The 21,245-nt window shown below is 40.1% G+C and overlaps 1 protein-coding gene across 2 annotated transcripts in view; it reads right to left on the bottom strand.

The window, feature by feature from the left end:
• LOC124611148 (germinal-center associated nuclear protein) overlaps positions 1-21,245 on the bottom strand; it is a 279,556-nt gene that overhangs the window by 226,390 nt on the left and 31,921 nt on the right. For both annotated transcript variants that reach the window (XM_047140221.1, XM_047140218.1), the window contains exons 4-6: positions 14,008-14,216; positions 13,716-13,858; positions 3,952-4,167 (exon numbers count right to left, since the gene is read on the bottom strand). In XM_047140221.1, coding sequence (XP_046996177.1) covers positions 3,952-4,167; positions 13,716-13,858; positions 14,008-14,216 — 568 coding nt within the window. The remainder of the gene's footprint in view (positions 1-3,951; positions 4,168-13,715; positions 13,859-14,007; positions 14,217-21,245) is intronic.

Below are 21,245 nucleotides of genomic sequence, written 5' to 3'. Positions count from 1 at the left end.
GTTCCTTCTTCCAGCCTTCTGTTATGTACCTCAGCTACTTTCACAGTAAAGAGGCCTTTCAGCCTACATGAGAGTACATTATGACAATACACAAAACACTGGTTCCCTAGTAAAATATCTCAAAGTGTTTTGCGGCAGGGTTAACTATCACGCCCAGTTTATCCTTTGGGCAGCTTCTATCGCCTGCCCACTGAATCGGTTATGCAGAAAGAGAGGTCCCATTCACAGATTGGACAATTGTCAGAAGCCATTTCAAATTCCGAATTCACGTCTTCAGTTTGCACCCTGCTTAGGGACATTATCAGCCTCATTTACCATTAATTCTGGTTACAGGTATCTCACTTCATTGCTTTGGGAACATCGTATCACATAAGCTTGCCAACAGTAGCGAAAAACCTATAGTATTTGTGTCCAGAACATTAAAGCAAATCACAAAAAATTGCTCCCAAATTGAAAACAGGGGACAGGATATTATTATTTTTGTTATTCACATTATTATTAATATTATTATTTCAAGTGATCAGAAGTTCTATTTAGTTACAGATAATAAGCCACTATCAAAATTGTTCGCGTTCAAGGCTGAGTTCCAAAAATACACTGCCCATTGCTTGCACTGGTGGGCCTTGTGTTTATCAAACTATCAGTACTGTACATACTACCATCCATTCACCAAACATTGGAATGGGGATGCATGCCTTGTCTCAACTTCCAAAGGACCCAGATCCAGACACTCACAATAAGAAAAAACAGTATAACCCAGCTTTTACTTTCCCAGAATTAACATTCACCCGCTGTTTACAACATTTTTTATCACTCCCATCAAATTTCCTATGCCCACAATATTAATTCACTCTCGATTTTGCTTTAACATATTTATAATTTTCCCACTATTTATGCACATCAAAAATGTTCATGGAGAAAAAAGTGATGTAACTGATGTAAAATGACTCTGGCACAGTGTTGGCAGTCACACAGTGTTTACAAATGTTATGTGGATAAGTTTCTTAAAAGCACTCTACTCAGCGGATTACAACTTTAAAAGTCTGAACAATTTGTGATGTATCTCCTGCCGCTGCCATTCTCTACCCGACATGGTGGCTGATGGGAGTAACTAGGTTCATTCGAACAAAGATATCATGACCAGTCACAACCATTTCCAAACCGCCTCTATTGTAGTATTTTTCATGCTTAGCAATGTCCCCCCCACCCCCACCCCCCTCCCTCCTAGAATTTATTCTCATCGTCAAGTGCGTATTTTGGGTATATTTTTTTGGGATGTTTCACAAACAATGTGAGTGATATATATATATATATCTCTGTGTGTGTGTGTGTGTGTGTGTGTGTGTGTGTGTGTGTGTGTGTGTGTGTGTGTGTGTGGTTTTCTACATAACTGAGAAGGCACAGTATCTGATAACCTCAAAAACACGACTATAGTGCAAGAGATCCAGAACAACACATACATAAACACCACATAAAATACTTACATAAATACTTGCAATTGACAATGAGAAAAAATTATTGAAAAACATTGTACTAAGAATGAAAAAATATAACTGGTGCAGTGTTTCACTGTCTAAATAATGAATGACAGCTGCAGGTTTTCCAAAAACATCAATTATGATGTATGAAATTAAGTCAAACGTTTCTAGTTCCCAGACAGTTACCAGTTCCAGTTACATCAGCACTTTTTGTTAAATAATAAACAAGCATCTGACAAGTATTTTGATGCCTATTATGTACATATATCATACATATAGCATGAAAATGCAGCAAGTGGGGATCCTACACGTAACTTTTACCACTTAAAACGTTACTTCCCCATTTTACATTTTCCCCACATTTTGCACCATTTTTAAAGTCCCTTGAAAAGTGTAAAAGCAGGGTTTCACTGTAGTCTGTTTCCAGATGGACAGCCAGACAGAGTTGGATGACAATCCAATCAATTCTGGAGATCTCACAGCAGCACCCAGGTGTGACCCAATTCTCCAGCAAATCCTGCAGCATATCTGTCAGACATGGTCCACCAAGTTGTCAGCCACAGTACCACCAGACCTTCACTGTTTCTCAATCCAAGATCATCATCTTAAAATTTGTCAGGGCATACTATTTCTAAGGAAGGAGGTGACAATTGCCAGATGGTACCACCAACATCCTTGCATCAACAACTGATGCAATTATTACATTGGAGTACCTCCAGGATGAAGCACTTGGCCCACCACTATAGCTACTGGGTACATATGGACGAAGATTTCATAAGGATAGTCCACATACTGCACAGCCTACTAAGCACGAGATTGTCTCCACACAGTCTTATTCTCCATGACCTGAGGGATCACATCTATGCAAATTTCACAGGCCCCTTCCTTGGAACAATGTGGGTTAATATGGTTAAGGATTCAATCTTTTCTGTTTTCCTTCTGTCATCAGGTTGTATAAGACAACAACGTCAATGATGGTAAGGAGCCACAAAAAATTTTCCCATCAAAGGGGCTAACACACCATGGTTCTAGACAACAGCCCTCAGTTCATAGTATCCTAGGTCCAGTGATTCTGCACTTGCCACGGCATTCAGCATTTAACGACCACCAGCCTTTCATCCAATCTTAATGGCTTAGCAGAATGTTTCATTATACTCTGAAAACACAAATGGCAAAAGCTATGGGGTCAGCTAAATCAGACTGTTCTTCACGTCTTTTAGCTTTTGGTCATAGCCAAGCAGAACTATTGCATGGGTGTCCTCATCAGGCACTGCTGGGTCTTCTCGTCCCATGAGAAAAAGAGGAAGCAACGCCATTTCACATGGGTGCTCCAGTGGGAGGGCCCCAGTGTAGGCACATATTCAAGTGCAGCCCTGAGTTGCATGTGGAGGTCCACTGTAGCACAACAGGGATGTCAGCTACTTCTGGTGGCAACTGACATGTGGGGTGCTTCACAGATACTGTAACCAACCTGTGTTGTGGTATCCTGGCAATACATCTCCACTGTGCCCAGAGGGCTGCTGCAACAGTTCCTACCACAGTGGGCCCTTCAACGGCACACCGCAGGCAGTGAATATCTAGTCCATTCATCCTGCCTACCACAGCAGACCTCCAAGGACACTGATTCAGCTCCTCCATCGGGTGAACAATCAGGGCTGCCAGCATCAGCATCAAAGCAGTCTGCTTCCAAAACCACATCTGGAGTCTCTAACTTGGTTCCAAACCACCGCCTCAGGACCAGAGTGTCAACTGGAACTGACCACAGGGATTTCCTTAAGCAACAGCCTGCTGCCCCTTCCAAATCCTGCCCCACATCAGCCAGGCTGGTTTCTGCCCTACATGCAGACTGAAGTAGGGAGGGCTCTTGTAATCCCATTGGACATTTCAATATACAACATAGGACAACTGACACATCATTACGTCTACGTCCAGTACATCCAGCAAGAGTGCTGCCAGTAAAGAAAGCACAGCATCTCATGTGAAACCAGCTAGCCAACTTATTTAAGCCCAAGCAGCCATGAGCTTGCTCTTATTTTCTGGAACTCTGTCAATGTTGAGTTCTGAAGCAAGCGATCCTTCCCTAGATAACGACACTGTATTTACAGATTCTGCCAAATAAGAAGTGGACTGCATTTACCAATGTGCAAGTTGACCATGCCTGCATGTAGGATTGCTACAGTGAAGTTACACTTCAGTGCCACAGACTGATATGCCTATTCAGCCACACAAACTAGCTAATTTTTATGTTAGTTTCCACCATCTATTAATAGTACCACACTTGTGTTGTTGTAAGGTAACTGGCCTGTATTTGGTTTAATAGGCATGTACAGTGAGAGAGAAAAGTGGGTTGGAAAAGAACTGACTACTACTTCTTCAGTTTTTCTCTACTTCCTGAGAAAGTTTTTAAAATAAACTTGATTATAAAATATTCTATAAAAAATATTGTTGTGAGAATGCTTTTTTTTTCATTTACCTTTCTTATTGATCTGGTGCGATCCCAGAGGAAAAAATACCAGTCCCTCATGTTTTCATTGGGATCTTCAACACGATTCACAATTTGTGACAACATATACTCCATTGTCATTCGCAGGACAGGAGCTGGCCGAAGATCATGTGGTAGAGGCATGTCTTGGTCTGCAGAACTTCTTGAGTATTGTTTTACAGCTAAATAAGCATCCATCACAGCAGTCTGCACACAAGAATATAAATAACAGCAACTAGTAACAAATAGAAGAAATGTTTCAAATGGCTCTGAGCACTATGGGACTCAACTGCTGAGGTCATCAGTCCCCTAGAACTTAGAACTACTTAAGCCTAACTAACCTAAGGAAATCACACACATCCATGCCCGAGGCAGGATTTGAACTTGCGAACGTAGCGGTCGCGCGGTTCCAGACTGCAGCGCCTAGAACCGCTCGGCCACCTAGGCCGGCTAACTAATAGTAGCTTATGAGTACAAAAGATAATAAGTACAGGGGCTAGAAAGTCCCACACATTAATAAGTGCCACAAATTGGTATGTACTGGAAGCTAACAAATGAACTGGGATGGAAAAATAACAATAATTCATATCTGATGATGTGAAATCTAAATGCAAGTTCTGCCGCTTTATGGATATAGTGTACAGGGCCATGCATCAGCCCGCAAAACAGCTTTAACTTGTGTGGCTATTCATTCACAACACATATTTTCACTATCAAGGATCATAAAGAACAGTATCTATGTGAAATTCAGTTTCTTGTCATGCAAATCACCATCTGAGATTACAGTAATGCTGAAAGAAACATTTGAAGGGGGCACACAATGCAGAATGCTTGTCTATTAGTTGTTTTCATGTTTAAAATAGGAAAACATGTCACTGGAAGAATAACCTTGACCCCTCCGAGAATAAAACAAAAAAAAGTATTTGAAATGATGTCTACAAAGACTGCTGTCAAACAATTGATGAGACTTCTTAGTTGACATTTGCAAAAAACAACTCCCACTATTCCTGCACTCTATACGTGAATCAAATGACAAGAAACTGTAACATGTACTACAATGGGACATACCCTCTCTCACACTGGTCTGCAGAGTATAGATGCAGACATAGAATCCACATAATGAAAAATCTCAAAAATTTCAATTTAAGTACACAAATTACAAGCAAAGAAGAGGCAAAATATTTTAAGAAGGTGATGTCTCACACTTTTAAATATTTGAAAAACGTCATGATTTACCACCAACACCTTCTGATAAAATTTCTTTGATGAATGACCAATTTATGTCCACAGGCCATTGTCAGATTCATAAAAACATTTACATCATGCTATGTGGTAAAATAAATGGTGTCAAATAATAAAATCCATAAATTTATTACTGTTGGAAAATAGCAAAAAATTAAATTGTCAACTATAAAAATGTGCCACACACTGCATCATTCATGTTATTCTACCAGTCGGTGTTAACAGTATGAACAGTGGCATTCTACATACTTAATGCTTCCATTCATAATGTTAATGCTGACTGTCAACATAACATGAATGAGTCCACCATTTGGCACATTTTTGTGAGTGATGACGTAATTTTTTACGATTTGAAAACAGTGACGAATTAATGGATTTCATTATTTGATGCCATACATTTTCATTACCGAATACGGTGCTGTAAATGTTTTTATGAACCTGATGGTCTGTGGACCAAAACTGCTTCTTCAATAAGGAAAGTTTATCAGCAGCTCTTGGCAATAGTGCACTACATTTGAAGAGGTCATTAAGAAATGCAGAAGAGAAAGTACAGGAATGAGCAGTGAATTAATGCAGAGATACATAAACAAAGTGCAAGGAAAGTAAGCGGCATCCAAGCCAAAAGGTGATGCAAAAATCACGAGATATACTGGAAAAAGAATCAAGACAATATAATAAAATTTTTGCTGTATTTTAGAAGCCACTGCTTTTAAAATATATAACATGAAATTAAGATAAGGCTATCCCAGTACAACATTTTCAAGTATCAGTTCGAATACATATCAACATGGTTACCATAATAAGTAAGTAATCTAACATAAATCTGCAATTCCTTATTTCACATATAGATGGTGGCGAGAAACAGTCTGAAAAGTGTGTAAGGGCATTGCAGGATAGGTTGTGCTGTGAAACAATTGTTACAAAAAAATTCGATACATTGCGCCACTTCTGAGTTAATTACCATTAAAGTTAGCCAATCAACTTGTTGCATGCACAAACTCAAGCAGCACACCAGAGATGGTGTCAGCAAATGTGCTCTTCTTTTGATTTCCTAAAACTGAACAAGAGAGTGATACAAAAATTGGACATGGAACAGTAGTAAGGACTGAACCTGAGCCAAAGGCTGAGCAGTCTCTTGTGCTATAATCTACACAATGAGAACATCTGACACTAATTGTGCATGGCGAGCCACTTTAATTTGTATGCAAAACAGCACTAATTAACTTGGAAACGGCACAACGTATCAAATATTTTTCTTAGCAATTACGTTTTCAGAACAACTTATCCTGAACATCCTTGCAAGCGTTCAGACTGTTTCTGACCACATGTAAAATATGCGCTAACAGAGTAAAAAAACAGCCAAGGCCTTCTGCCTCTGTTCCTCTGCATTCATGAGATTGTAGAAGCTTTGCATAATAGTGTTTTGCATACAGGAGGGAGTAACAGGCGATGTCGGGAATTCAGGTTGGGTTCAGTGTATACATTTTCGCAGATACCGTAATGATAAAATAACTGGACCAGATACAAACTTTCAATTGTCAGTTCAGTTGCACTCTTTTAAAGCTAGATTATGTGACAAGATAAATGTACTATGCACCAGAAAGGAAACTGATCAAGGTAAGGGCAAAGTACTTTAACAGAAAGTGTAAAAAGTGGATAGCTTATCCTATATTTAATTATATAAATCCCCTAATACACAGAGTTAATCATATGATGTAGAATAAGTTTACAATTGTATAATTATAATGACAAAAACACTACAAACAGCTTTATGTTCACACTAGATAAAGGTTAAGAGATTCTCCTCCAGTACTGCACAATTACTCATTTCCTGGCACATTCTCTCTCTCTCTCTCTCTCTCTCTCTCTCTCTCTCTCTCTCTCTCTCTCTCTCTGTCTCTGTCTCTCTCTCTGTCTCTCTTTCTTTCTTTTAATTTTGTTACCCAATAATCCTATGATTCTCCTCAGTAGCCATTATAGGTTTTTGTGTGTGTGTGTGTGTGTGTGTGTGTGTGTGTGTGTGTGTGTGTGTGTGTGTGTGTGTTTTGGGAGGGATTAAGCAAAGGCAGGGTAATGGCCAGGGAAGTGACAGGCTACAATGAAATGGGATAGGAATGAGGGACTGGCCAGCTTGCACTAGTGCAGGCAGAGGTAACTGCACATAGTACACAAAATATTGGGGAAGGGCTAATGCGAGGCACAGCACAGAACACAGGAAGGGGGAGATTATAGTATGGTTGTTCATACAGTGTTCTCCTGATTATTCATGTGTGGATTATCCGATCTGCAAATTATTCATGCATCTAAAAAAAGAAAACGAAAAACGCACATGCATCACACACATGGGGATCAGCAGGGCGGGTTGCTGGTCACTAGGGGCAGTGGCAGATGCTAAGTTAGTAAGCCAGACTGGCAGCAGAAGACGCCTGTGCCAAGCCCCGCCTGAGTGAGCACAGATGTCAGCCACCAATGCTGCCACTGCTATCCATCCAGTACACATCATCCCAAATACATGTTTGGAAGTATTTCTATTAGTTATGTTTCTTGATTATTTATGGATCTTCTATCCCGCATTATTCTGAATAATTGGGAGTACACTGTATTAACAGACAAACTGAACTATAATGAAGTGATAGGAGGGGTGTAGTGCAGGGTATAAGGACTGTGGCAGAGGTGGGTGTGGGAAAGGGGCTAGATGAGACTGATGCCAGAGAGATTGTGGTATAAGAAGTTGCATTGTAAGAAGTTGCATTGTAAGAAGTATTCCCATCTATATGCTTCAGAGAAACTCTTATTGGGGGGATGATCTGTTCGGTATTGAAAATTGGGGAAATGAGGGGGGGAGGAGACGAATCTAGATGGTATGAGTCATGAAGCAAGCACTGATGTCATATACGTTGTTCACAGTGGCCTGCACTACCTTTGTATAGTCAACACTGTGTTCGGTCTCGGTTTTGCTGTGGCCATTCATTGAGGTCGATAGCTATTTGGTGGTCATTTACATTTAAATGGCTGTACAGAAGCCACATAGTGGCTGATATACAATGGCATTCGCTGGTTTTTACATCTCTGATGGGACAGGACATGCCTGTGATGGGACTAGAATAAAATATACTGGGCGAGTGCACAGAACAAATATTGCACCTGAGTATTTCACACGAGTATGACTCTTGTGGCAAGGGACAGGAATAGGGATGGTTAATAATGGACAAAGATATTTCACAGACTGGATTTTTGTGGTTGAGAGAGAAGAAAAGAAGGCTGGGAACGATGTTCCTCATTTCAGAGCATGATGAAAGGCAGTTGAAATGCTGACAGAGCATGCAGTTAAGGTTTCTGACTCTTGAATGGTACTGGACACTCCTTTGAAGCTGGTAGGTGGGGGTGTAGGAGGAGGTAGTTGCATAAGTTGATACAAGAGCGGGAACATAAGATCTGTGCCCTTCAGGTGAGGTTAGAAAACATAAAGGAGAAACTAGATAGGTTGAGGAGGGTGAAGGGTGCTGGGGAATGGGAACTGGCAGTTGGTAAGAAGGCACCTAGGAGGAGGAGACATTCAGTCAGCTGTACTTTGCGTATAACCAATAGATTTGACCAACTGCACAAGCTAAGAGGAGAGGAGCCTCTTGTAGCTGTAAGTGCAGGAAACTTGCAGCAGTCCTCAGCAATTAGGGTGTCTAAGTCAGTTGCGGAGACCAGAGAAGGCAAGGAGAAGAAGGCAAGGAGAAGAAGGCAATGAGAAGGCAAGGAGAAGAAGGCAACGAGAAAGCAAGGAGTAGAAGGCAATGAGAAGGCAAGGAGAAGAAGACAAGGGAAAGAGTAAGGAAGACAGTGAGGTGGTAAAGAGCAAAGAAAGGAACCAACCAAAGGAAGGAAGAAACGAAAAGTGAAAAAGCAAAATGACCGCAAATAGAGGTCGTGGAACCGTCCGTCTCCGGACGCAGGCGCTAACTACCCCCTTGAGGGGGAGGGACTCCTTTTAGTCGCCTCTTACGACAGGCAGGAATACCTCGGGCCTATTCTAATCCCCGGACCCGCAGGGGGGTCTTTAGATGGCTGATGAACAGAGGAAGTGCAAAAATGTTCAGACAAAGTCAGGAAAACAGAAACATAGTTCACTTAGAAATTAAATGAACACAGAGGGCAGAGAAGCTAATGTGAATTGGCCGCAGGCAAAATTTGAAGAAATCGAAAAAGGAATGGTCGTCAGGACTGTTTCAGCATACAGTAAAGTCAAAACAACCTTTTGTGGCATTAAAACCGAGGATGACACAATAAGAGTGGACGAGGAATTCCAGTGTTAAAACACAGAGGTGAGATACAAGAAATATGAAAGTAATAAGGAACAGAAGAAATGAAAATAGAGAGAAACTTAAAATGAAATTTGTAACCATAACGAAGTTACAGAATTCTGCTACCTTGGAAGCAAAATAACATATGATGGATAATGCAAAGAGGACATAGAAAGCAAACTAGCACAGGCAAAGCAGGCATTCCTGGTTGATAGAAGTCAAAAAGTATCAAACTTAACAGTACTAGAGAGAGCTGTAAAGAGTAAAACACTGTATGGAAAAGACAACGATTGAAACATATCCAACAAATAATTGAGGATGTAGAATGCAAGTGCTAGTCTGTGAAGAGATTGGTACAAGAGAATTAATGGTGGGTCACATCAAACCAGTCAGAAGACTGATGGCTGTTCTACATCCTGTCAAAATTTCGTGTTACTGGGAATCGTGCTAAGAAAAGAAGATGAGGCAGGTTCAAGGTGAGAAATTCATGGAAGATGAGCAGCTGGAGGTGAGGCTTTTGAAAAGGATCAAATGTAGGCTTAAGGTTGTTAGTGGACAGGTTACAAATAGTGAGTTATGCTTGCCCGTGTTTTGTGAGATGTTAGGAAGACGTTTCAGGGAATGTGGCAGATGTAAGAGATCATCAAGGTAGGGTCTGATCCTATGGTGAGTACAGGCAAGAAGCTGTCTGGGAATAGCATATGTCTTGGATAGTGGTATTCCAAGAAGAGAGTAAGGAAACTGTAAACTGGATAGATGTTTAAAGTGGTATTTGGAACATTCTTTTAGCTGTTGAAGAGGTACGACTTGCAATTTGTGAAATGATGTGTACGAAATTGGGATAGTATAATAGGAGTCTTTTGCATAGGAAGCAGAGGTAATTCAGATCCACCCATGAGACAGAAATCTGTTTCTGTATCACTAGGCGGATTAAGGATGCACACAGTCTAACGATTTCGAGGTCTTTGTGGAATGAAGGGCGGCCTCGAGAAACAGGAATTTTTATAGTTAAGCCATTGCGGGGAGGGGGAGTGGGAGTCTCATACGTATATGGAACTTGGGTCAATTAGGAGTGGGATGTATATTCAGGAATGGAAAAATAACGTTAATCATGTCAGTGAATGATCACTACATGTGAACAATGACGAAGACTGGAGATAAATCTGGGTATCAGAGCTGGAGGTAAAAACTGTGTGTGTGTGTGTGTGTGTGTGTGTACTCAAGCAATTATATAATGATATCCCATTGTTAATATAAAATTCTTTGTCACAACAAAGTCAATAAATGTTCTAGTACAAAGTACTTTCTCACCTTTCAAGCTTTCAGGTCTTGAAAGCCCACATCTAGCTGTTTTTGTTGTTTGTTTAACTTTCATTTATTATATAAATAACTACAATTAACTGTATATGCCTGAATGACCTGAAAAGTGAAACAAACACTCAGGTGTCCAGTGTAAATTTCTAAGCATGTCCTATAACTTGGTCACCAACGGATTTTATGCTAACTGATGATGTGTTAACTCATCCCCAACTCCAAGCTTTGTAATGGTCACAACAAACCACTAATCTACTAATCATTAATGAGGGTTGATATTTTACTAAAGTGCTTGCATATATAAGTACAAGGTGCGGCAGTCAAAGCTGTGTTTATTATTATTAGTGTCCGGAAGTGCTGGAAGTAGTGGGGGGGATGGGGAGTAACCAAGGTCACCACTGCATTCCCCGACACAAAGCATTTCTGTAGCAATGGAGCAGTGGACTAAGCAACAACGGTTGTTTGCAATGAAAGCGTTCTACCGAAGCAGTAGCTATGTAGCCGCTCAGCATCATTTCTGAGCACATTTTAAAATTAATCATAATACACTGGTTCCTTCCGTTAACTCAATAAAAACTTGCGTCAAAAACTTTGAAAATGTCGGTGAAACAACAAGGAAAAGAGGTGGCAGAGCGAAGACAGTGCGTACTCCCGAGAATGTGAAACGTGTAACAATTGCTGTGGGAAGAAGACCCTGGTGATCAGTGCGTAGCTAGAGTGTTGCGCTTGGAATTTCTGGCACGACTGTCTGAAGGATTTTGAGGTTAGACTTACATCACCAACCATACAAAATCCAAATGGTTAACGCTTTGAATAACAACAACTTCGTGGTCCAATAGCATTTCTGTGAAAGTATTTTGCAAATGATTGAAGAAAATGAGGAGCTTATTCACATCCTTTTGACGAGCGACAAGGCAAATTTTCACCTCACTGGATATATGAACAAACAGAACTTTAGATATTGGAGTGATCAGAACACTCACCAACTCCACGAAAAACCCCTGCACTCAACCAAAGTAACAGTTTGGTGTGCAATGTCCTCATAGGGAATAATAGGCCCTTATTTTTTTGAGAACAAAAGAGGGCAATCTGTTATCGTGAATGCTTAGTGCTATTCAACAATGTTAAGGACATTCTTCATACCTCAGCTTTGTCAATATGCAGTTAATGAGGAAACATTATTTCAACAAGATGGAGCAACAAGTCACCCAGCCCGCGTGAGCATTAATGTTCTCAATGAAGTTTTTCCTAACCGGATGATTTCCAAGAAGGAAGCGATTGCTTGCCCCCCCCCCCCCCCCCCCCCTGTTCACCCCACCTAACAGCTTGTGTTTTTTTTTTCTTATGGGGTTACCTTAAGAGCAAAGTGTATGGAAAGATATTATACCATTGATGATCTCAAAGCAAGAATCTGGTCGAAAATTGAAAGAATTCCTCAGGGTACGCTCCGTCATGAGAGGGACAGCTTTGTAAATCGTCTGCAAGAATGCCGTGATCGAGAAGGACACCATCTTGCTGATGTTATTTTCAAACAATGAAAAAAAATGTGTTGATGTTTCTTAAATGCTTTTTAACGTAGAATAAGATTGTATGAATAAAATTTTGATATCTGCATACGTGTTTATTTTACACTCATTTAAAAAATGCACGTTTGACTGGCGCACACTGTATTTGATAATGTATGCTATGGTTGGAACCAAAACAGCTGTTTTGTGAGACAATGAGTATGGATAAAAAAGTCCAAATTCAAAAATCATCATATTATTGTGGGACGTGATGCACCACTTGGATATCCTGAACTTAAAACTCATCCATGCCAAATCTTCAGTGTCACTCCCAGTATCTCTTTTCGCACTCTTTCATTCCTACATTACAGTGGCATTGTTTTGATATTTCTCTGCAAATTCTGAAACTGCTTTTCATTTTTCTTCCATTCTCACACTTTTGTGTATTTTCCTTGTCACCTTTCAGATGCTTTTTTAGTATGATATCTTTTGTGCCTCATCTTCACAAAGGCCATTTCATACACCAACAAAAAAATATCTCTGAGGAAAACAATGTGAACTTTGAGCTTTTCTTCTGCCATTGTCATGTGCTGACTGCCAAAACTCAACAACTGTGGTACTACATATCTATTATTATCACAATTATTGTACATTATATTTTACTAGTGATAGTGCATCACCATGTCGTGAAAAAAAATTTGGGTTCCTGGTTTATGTAATTCATATGGGATAAAATGCATCTTTGGATGGATGTTCCAGACCATCTATCTGTTCACAAATGACTTATGTTTCACAAATTAAAAGTTGCCAAATTATGAGTTTTTGGTAAAATGTGTCATGTTTTGAAACAAAATTTATCAGTAAAGAATAAAATCAAAGTAAATAAATATTCATATAATAGGGAAACATTCCACGCGGGAAAAATATATTTAAAAACAAAGATGATGTGACTTACCATACGAAAGCGCTGGCAGGTCGATAGAAACACAAACAAACACATACATACACACAAAATTCTAGCTTTCGCAACCAATGGTTGCTTCATCAGGAAAGAGGGAAGGAGAGGGAAAGATGAAAGGATGTGGGTTTTAAGGGAGAGGGTAAGGAGTCATTCCTTTCGTCTTTCCCTCTCCTTCACTCTTTCCTGACGAAGCAACCATTGGTTGCGAAAGCAGAATTTTGTGTGTATGTATGTGTCTGTTTGTGTTTCTATCGACCTGCCAGCACTTTCGTATGGTAGGTCACATCATCTTTGTTTTTAAATAAAAATAAATATTCAAGTTAAGTGTTGAGGGACCCCACGTATGCATGCATGCAAACACCATCATAAATACACAAATACACACACAATATGCATGCAGCCTGAAATTTTTTTTTTTTCTTTTATGATAACAAAATTTACCTGTTTCGAAGATTTTGAATCCATTTCATAGCAGAATACTTGGTGCTTTGCTTCTCTGTGATACCGTTCCTTTTCAGGACACATATCCGGACATGTTCCAACATTTTTTTCTGCGAAAGCTAAGCTTGCTGCTTTCACATTTTCTGTAACATGGGATATCAGACAAACTTTAGGATATCAAATTTGGAGACTTTTCTTGTTTCTGACAACTTCCACTTCAGCAGAAAAAGTTTACAAATTGAACCGCAAAATATTATGTTTCAGACAGTTAAAATTATTTGAGAATACTTACTTGTTCGCATCAACTTATCACGTGCTTCCAACACATTATATCGCTCTTCAGAAGTAACAGCTGGTTTTCTCAAAAATGAATACAAATCTTCAATCTTGTTTAGTGATCCTATTCCAGATTCAGGCACTTCCACAGGTTTCTGTGGAGTCTCTTTAAAAACTGGCACTGGAGGCAATGCCTTTAGAGTACGGGAAGGTCTTTGAATAGGTCTGCAAATGGACCATTAATATATCGTTTAGCAATATTATTCAAATACCCCCATTCACGATATGCATGTTACAATTTAGAAAATAGTAAGTGGCAATACATCAAATGCTTGAAAACGAAGAGATCTGGATTCCAAAACCTGCCACATTGTGTCACAACCTTCTTAAGCAGAATGAAATGCATAGGTTGCTACTCACAACTTAGAGAAAGCACTGACCGGCAGACAGGCACATTGAAAAAAGTTTGCTGTACATTATTCAGATATCAGACTGTGTCCTTCACCGCATATCCATAAAAAAAAAAAAAAAAACCACACTTTCATACGTGCATAGCTCACACTAGAGATCTGCAGCTGGGATTTACGTTCACCAGAACTGCTTGGCTCATGTAGTTCCACAAAAGCCGACAAATGTCAATGTAGTCACGTAGGTTGTGGGGAGCAACGATATTCAACTTCCTTCACACTTTTTCGAGCATTCCATGCTCAGACGATAGGACTGTCCACTCTAGACGGCAAGCACAATGGAAGCAGAGTCTTGCACCTTGAACTCGCATTCTGCAGACATATAAACCGTACAGGTGCATCGACAGGATAGATGGAGTGTGTAGGGCTAAAATGGGAGAAGGGAAGGGGACAGGAGACAGTGGAGGACAGGGGCTACCTACAATTGTGGCCCAGGGATTATAGCAACAAAGGATATGCTGGATGGATAGTTCCCATCTGTACAATTCAGAAAACCTGGTATTGTTGGGAGGAATCAAGATGGCATAGACTATGAAGCAGTTATTATTTGAAGTACATCATGTCAGGTGGCATGCTCAGTGACTGGATGGTTCAGTTGTCTCCAGGCCACAGTTTGGCAGTGGCTTTTCATGCGGGGAGACAACTTGTTAGTGTTCTTGTCCACACACAATGTCACACACTGGTTGCAGCTAAGTTGGCACACTACAAATCTCCTTCTACACGAGGCCTAGCTTTGATGGGTAGGAGATGCCATTAATAGGGCTGGAGTAGGTAGTAGAGTGAGGATGAACAAGGTCTGTTCAAAAAATTCTGCAACTTTGTCCACAAAATTTTTCTACACTTACCTTTTCTTATTGTGTAAGGTATCCTTCAAAATACTCTCCTCCACAATTGATACACTGCTCCCAATGCTGTTTCCACTTCCAGAAGCAGTCTTACTATCTCTCTTGCTGGATTGCGAGAAGCGCCGTCTGCGAATTTTCTTTTACCTTGCCCTATCATTGCAAATCTTCATCTTTTCAACAGGGTTTTCAACTTTGGCAATAAAAAAAAGTCTGCGGGTCTAGTTCTGGAGAGAACAGAGGATGAAGCATCACAGTCATTCATTTTTTGTGCAATAGTCACGCACCAACAGGGAGGAATGTGCAGGTGCATTATCACGATGCAAGTGCCATAACTTGTCTTGACACATTTTAGGTCTTTTCCTTCTCACATTTTCTCGCAGGCATCGCAAAATGTACTGATAGTACCATTGATTAACCGTTTGTCCCTGTGGCATGAATTCATCATGGACTAATCCTTCAAAGACAAAGAAAACATAGCTTTGACATTTGACCTGACCTCACGAGATTTTTTCGGTCTTCGAGAATCTTTCCTGACCCATTGTGAAGGTTGAACCTTGGTCTCAACGTCATAACCATAGAACCACGTCTCATCACCAGATATGATTCTCTTAAGGAACATCTCATTTTCATTTGCACCATCCAAAAGCTCTTCACAGACAGTGAGGCGAAGGTCTTTCTTGTCTTGACTCATGAGCCGTGGTACAAAGTTGGCAGCAACACATTGCATTACGAGATGCTGTGTCAGGATTTCAAGACATAATACAACTGAAACGTTACATTCTTCTGCAATCTCAGTCATGAGCGTCAGCAGACATCGGAGGACACCCTGAACAAGGGTCATCTTTAACTTCTGTCTTGCCGTTTTTAAACTGTGTGAACCATTTATAACATCGAGTATGAATTAAATACTCATCACTGTAAGCTTCCTGCATCATCTGGTGTGTCTCCATAAAGGTTTTCTTGAGTTTCACATAAAATTTAATGCAGACATGTTGCTCTCACAACTCTGCCACCTCAAAATTCACAAACTGTGAGATACAATGTTCTACTCAATACAGCATTGAACAATAACAAACATACAACAATGAGACTTCTGGTTGTACACATTAAACACAGGTGTGTGCAGGCATGCCAACAGCATTTAGCTCCAACACGCCATTGGCACAAAACTGCAAATGTTCTAGAAATTTTTTGAACAGATCTTGCATGGGACAGGTCTTGCATTTTGGTCTATTTGAAAGATATAACCCATGGGGCAAGGGGTTGTGACCAGGGATTAAATAGGGATAGAAAAAGATATTGCACATGTTGGGCAGGCAGTGTAATATCAATGTGGGAGCGATGAGGTGGGACATTTCTCATATCAAGTAATGATGACAGGTAGTCAAAAATCCTGGTGAAGAACATGATTCAGTTGGCCCAGTCTTGAGTGGTAATTAGGCAAAGGGCAAGGTGCTCCTTAGCTGTTGATTGATGGACTGGTGACTGGGGAGACAAGGTGCATGAGATCTGTTTCTGGATAAAAGGGGGAGGGTAATTTCAGTCTGTGAATGTCTTGGCATATCTGCAGAGCAACTACTGATCACTGCTCATTATTACAGATGCACCAATCAGGGTGGCTAGACTGTATGGAATGGAAATTCTTAGTGTGAAATGGGTGTCAGAATTCTTTTATGACAGAACCATGTTTTCTTAACTTCACAGATGAGAACTCTCCCTTGAATGTATATTTTATTCCTGTAACCCCTGTGGCCTTAAGTTATATAACAATCTAAACTACACCACACATCAGTTATATTTGATTCCTCAGGAAACTGTTGCATTACCATCTCTAAAATAGTGACATTATGGAAAGAACTACGATGTCTTCAACAGGTAAAATGCTCTCCACACTACTAATAGTTAAGATAGCTGCAGAAAATCAAAAATGATCTACATTCTTCCCATATGTCTCACTTACATCCAAAAAGTTTCAGTATGCATATACTCTGAGCAGAGTGTAATATTCATTCAGGTTCTTGTAGCATGAAATCTCATTTTTTAATAGTTTTTGCTCTGTAATTTAAGTCTTAATATTTGACCATATGGAGCAGTGGAGAACATTTCCAGTTAAGAGGAAACCGAGAGAGACTGGATAAGTGCATCAAGTTGTGTAGCACCAACATTGCAATATGGAATGATTTAAACATATTATGTTGTTGTTGTCATGGCCTTCAGTTCGAAAGACTGGTATGGTACAACACTCCATACTAGCCTACTCTGAGCAAGTTCCTTCATTATTGCATAACTAATACAACTTACATCCACTTGAACCTACATACTTTAGTCAAGTCTTGGTCTCCATCCACAAATTTTACCCCTCACACTTCCTTCCATTACCAAACTGAGAATTCTTTTATGCTCGATTCCTTTAGTCAATCTGTGCCACAGTTTTTTTTTCTCCAATTTGATTCAGTACTTCTTCATTAGTTACCTGATTTACCCATCAAATTTTCAGCATTATTCTGCAGAAACACATTTCAAAAGCTTCTACTATTTTCTCGTCTGAGCTGTTTATCATGTACTATTCGATCCTGTACAAAACTACACACTGTACAAATACATTTATAAAATATTTTTTGAGCCTTGACCTTATATTCGATATTAACAAATTTCTATTTTCTGAAATGCTTTTGCTGCTATTGTCAGTCTGTTTTTATACACACTCTACTTTGGCCATCATCAGTTATTATGCAGCCTAAATAGCAAAACTCATTTACTACTTTTAGTGCCTTGTTTCCTAATGCTGTCATATCAGCATCACCTGATTTAACTCGACTACGTTCCATTACTCTTGTTTCAATTTTGTTCATGTTTGTCATTTGCCCTATTTTCAAGACAATATCTATTCTGTTCAACTTATCTTCCAAGACCTTTGCATCTCTTGCAGAATTGTGTGATCACTGGCAAACCTCAAAGTTCTTATATGTTCTTGCTGAACTTCCAACTTGAATTCTCTTTCCAAATGTCTTCTTGGTTTCCTCTACTGTTTGCTCACTGTACAGATTAAATAACACTGAAGTTAGGCTACAACCCTGTCTTACCCCCTTCTCAACTACTGCTCCTCTTTAATGTCCTTCAACTCTTATTATTGGTGTCTGGTATCTAAAAGTTGTAAATAAATATTCGCTGTCTGTATTTTATCCATGTTATTTTCACAATTTCAAAGCTTGTATTCAAATCAACACAGTCAAAAGTTTTCTCTGAGAATATAAATGCTAAAAATGTGGGTTTGCCTTTCTTCAACCTATCTTCTACGATAATTCGAAGAGTCAATATTGCCTCACAACTTCCTACATTTTTCTGGAACCCAAACTGATATTCCCCAAGATCTGCTTCTACCAGCATTTCCATTCTTCTGTAGATAATTTGTGTTAGTGCTTTGCAACCACGAATCATCAAAATGATACTTTGGCATCAATACCAGTCAATACGTATCTTCTTTAGAACGAGGGATATTGTATTTTTCTTGAAGTCTGAATGCACATTGCACGCCACATATGTCATATCTACCAGGGGGCATAATTCTGTCATAGAGTACTCTCCCAAGGATCTCATTAATTCTGAGGGCACACCATCTTCTCCAAGGGCGTTGTTTCAACTCAAGTCAGTGCTTCATTGAATTCTTCTAGCAGTATCATATTTCCAATCTCATCTTTGACTACCTCCTGTTCTCTTTCTATAATAGTATCTACAAGTTTGTTCTCCTTGTATAAATTCTTATATTCTTTTTGCCTTTCAGCCTTCCCTTCTTTGCCTAGCACATGCTGACCAACTGAGCTCTTAATATTCAAACAGCTGCTTCTCTTTTCTCCCAAGTCCTCTTTCATTGTTCCGTTCAGCTAGTCACACATGATGCAATAGCCTTGCATTCTTGTCAACCCATTCCTGCTTAGTCATTTTGCACTTCCTGTCAATCTTATTTTTTTAGATCCTATATTCCCTTTTGTCTGCTTCACTTGCTGAAATTTCACATTTTCTCCTTTCATCAATTAGATTCAATATCTCATGCATGATCCAAGGCTTTCTACTGCGTCTTTTCTTTCTGCCTATTTGATCTTGTTTTGTGTTCATTGTTTCACCTCTCAAAGCTACCAGTTTGCCTTGTATAGTATTCCTTTCCCCTGTTAAAGTCAACCATTACCTAATGCTACTTTTGAAACTGTTTCAGTTTACATTTTGGTGCTCGTCTCACTGTGGGTCGCATCGCCATTGTTGCTTGTCTCATTTGCCTACATATCCATACATCTGGTTGCAGAAAGGGAGGTGAAGAAGCCAAAGGTACGTCAAAGCCCCACTTGCTTGCCACCATCATGAAGCACCTTGCAGCTGAGGTGCTCAGGTTGGCCAGTGCAACAACAAAAAGAAGGAACTGTGCTACCACTGCCAGAAGCTTGGCCACATTGCCATATATTGCAAAGAAAATGTGGCATGTATGAAGTGCACTCAGGCAATGAGGGCCACCAAAGAAGAGATGCCTGTCCCCACCATCTCCCGCCCCCACTGGTCTGATGGCAGGGGCAGAAAGCACCGCACACATGGATGCTTCCCTGGCCACTGCAGAGAGGAAGGAGGCCACAGAGACCACCCCAGAAGAGAAACATCTGCTCCAGCTGCCCCATATGCAGAAGGGCCAGTGGCCACACAGCAAGCTGCTCTCAACATATTGCGCTTCCGTGGAACAGCAGCTGTCAGTTGTAGACCTCGACTCCAATCACTTCAACCACATAGGGGACAGAGGGGCAAAGAGTGGAAACAGTTATGGAGTGGTGCTACCAAATGCTAAAGGAGCTAAAGTTGCACAGATTCGTTATCCAATTCACAAAAAAGCAGATCCACAGTCACCCAAGATGCTGTCACCCTTATCAGGAAGATAGGAAGAGGAAGATGTAGAGCCCCTCTCCCCATGAATATACCAAGCAGCCACTCAGAAAATCATCTGGTATGAAGGAGTGGCAGAAGTATGCTGGGTGTTGGTACTACCCTTCCAGATCCTCCACTTCAGAATTACTAACTGCTAGCTTGTTTTGTTCATTTTCTTGATTTTACAATCAACTGCAGCCAACCCATCAAGAAAGGCAACAAGAAAATCCAATCTTCACAACAGGAATAGCACTCCGGTGCTTAGCCTGTGCCGTCTCAGACCTAGGTAAGGCCTGCCATTCTGATGACAAGTGACTCTTTCAGTTTGTCCAGGTTCTATCTCATTATGCAATTTCTTCGGTTCATTTCTGCAGTTCATGAACAATACATTATGGTCAGATCTCACATTTGTCCAAAATGTCTTGCAGTTCAAAGCCTGGTTTTGAAATCAATGTCTTACCACTGTGCAATCTATTTGAAACCACCTGATGTCTCCAGGTCTCTTCAAGGTACACAACCTTCCTTCACTGTTTTTAAATCAAATATCAGCAATAATTAAATTGTGCTACATTTCAAATTCTACTAGGTGGCTTTCCCTTTCACTGTTCTCCATCGGTCCATGTCGTCCTACCACATTTTCCTCTCAATCCTGTTCCTGCCATTTAATTCCAGTCACCGCCCCCCGCCCCCTCCCCCAGCAGTATTAAATTCTTGCTCCCTTAATTATCTGAGTAATTTCTTTTATCTCATTATACTTCTTCCTGTTGCTTCTTAAAATGCTCCAGTTGAAGATAAGCGATCTGTAATTGTTGACATTTACTGGATACAGAAGAAATCCCTTATTGGTCAGGATTACAATTTATTATTTTTATTGATTACAAATTTCAGCTTAAGTTGTTGCCATTTTCAGAACACAGGATACCATTTTTTCCATTGAGTACAATCACTGACTGATAGGACACATCATTATAAATTTTATGTAAGATGCATAGTTCCATCTTATCGTAAATCTCAATGAGACATTAATGTAAACTCACCCA

Source organism: Schistocerca americana, chromosome 1, assembly GCF_021461395.2.
Source record: "Schistocerca americana isolate TAMUIC-IGC-003095 chromosome 1, iqSchAmer2.1, whole genome shotgun sequence".
Taxonomy (NCBI): domain Eukaryota; kingdom Metazoa; phylum Arthropoda; class Insecta; order Orthoptera; family Acrididae; genus Schistocerca; species Schistocerca americana.
Note: the sequence above shows the minus strand (reverse complement) of the source record. Positions and strands in the feature narration are given on the sequence as shown.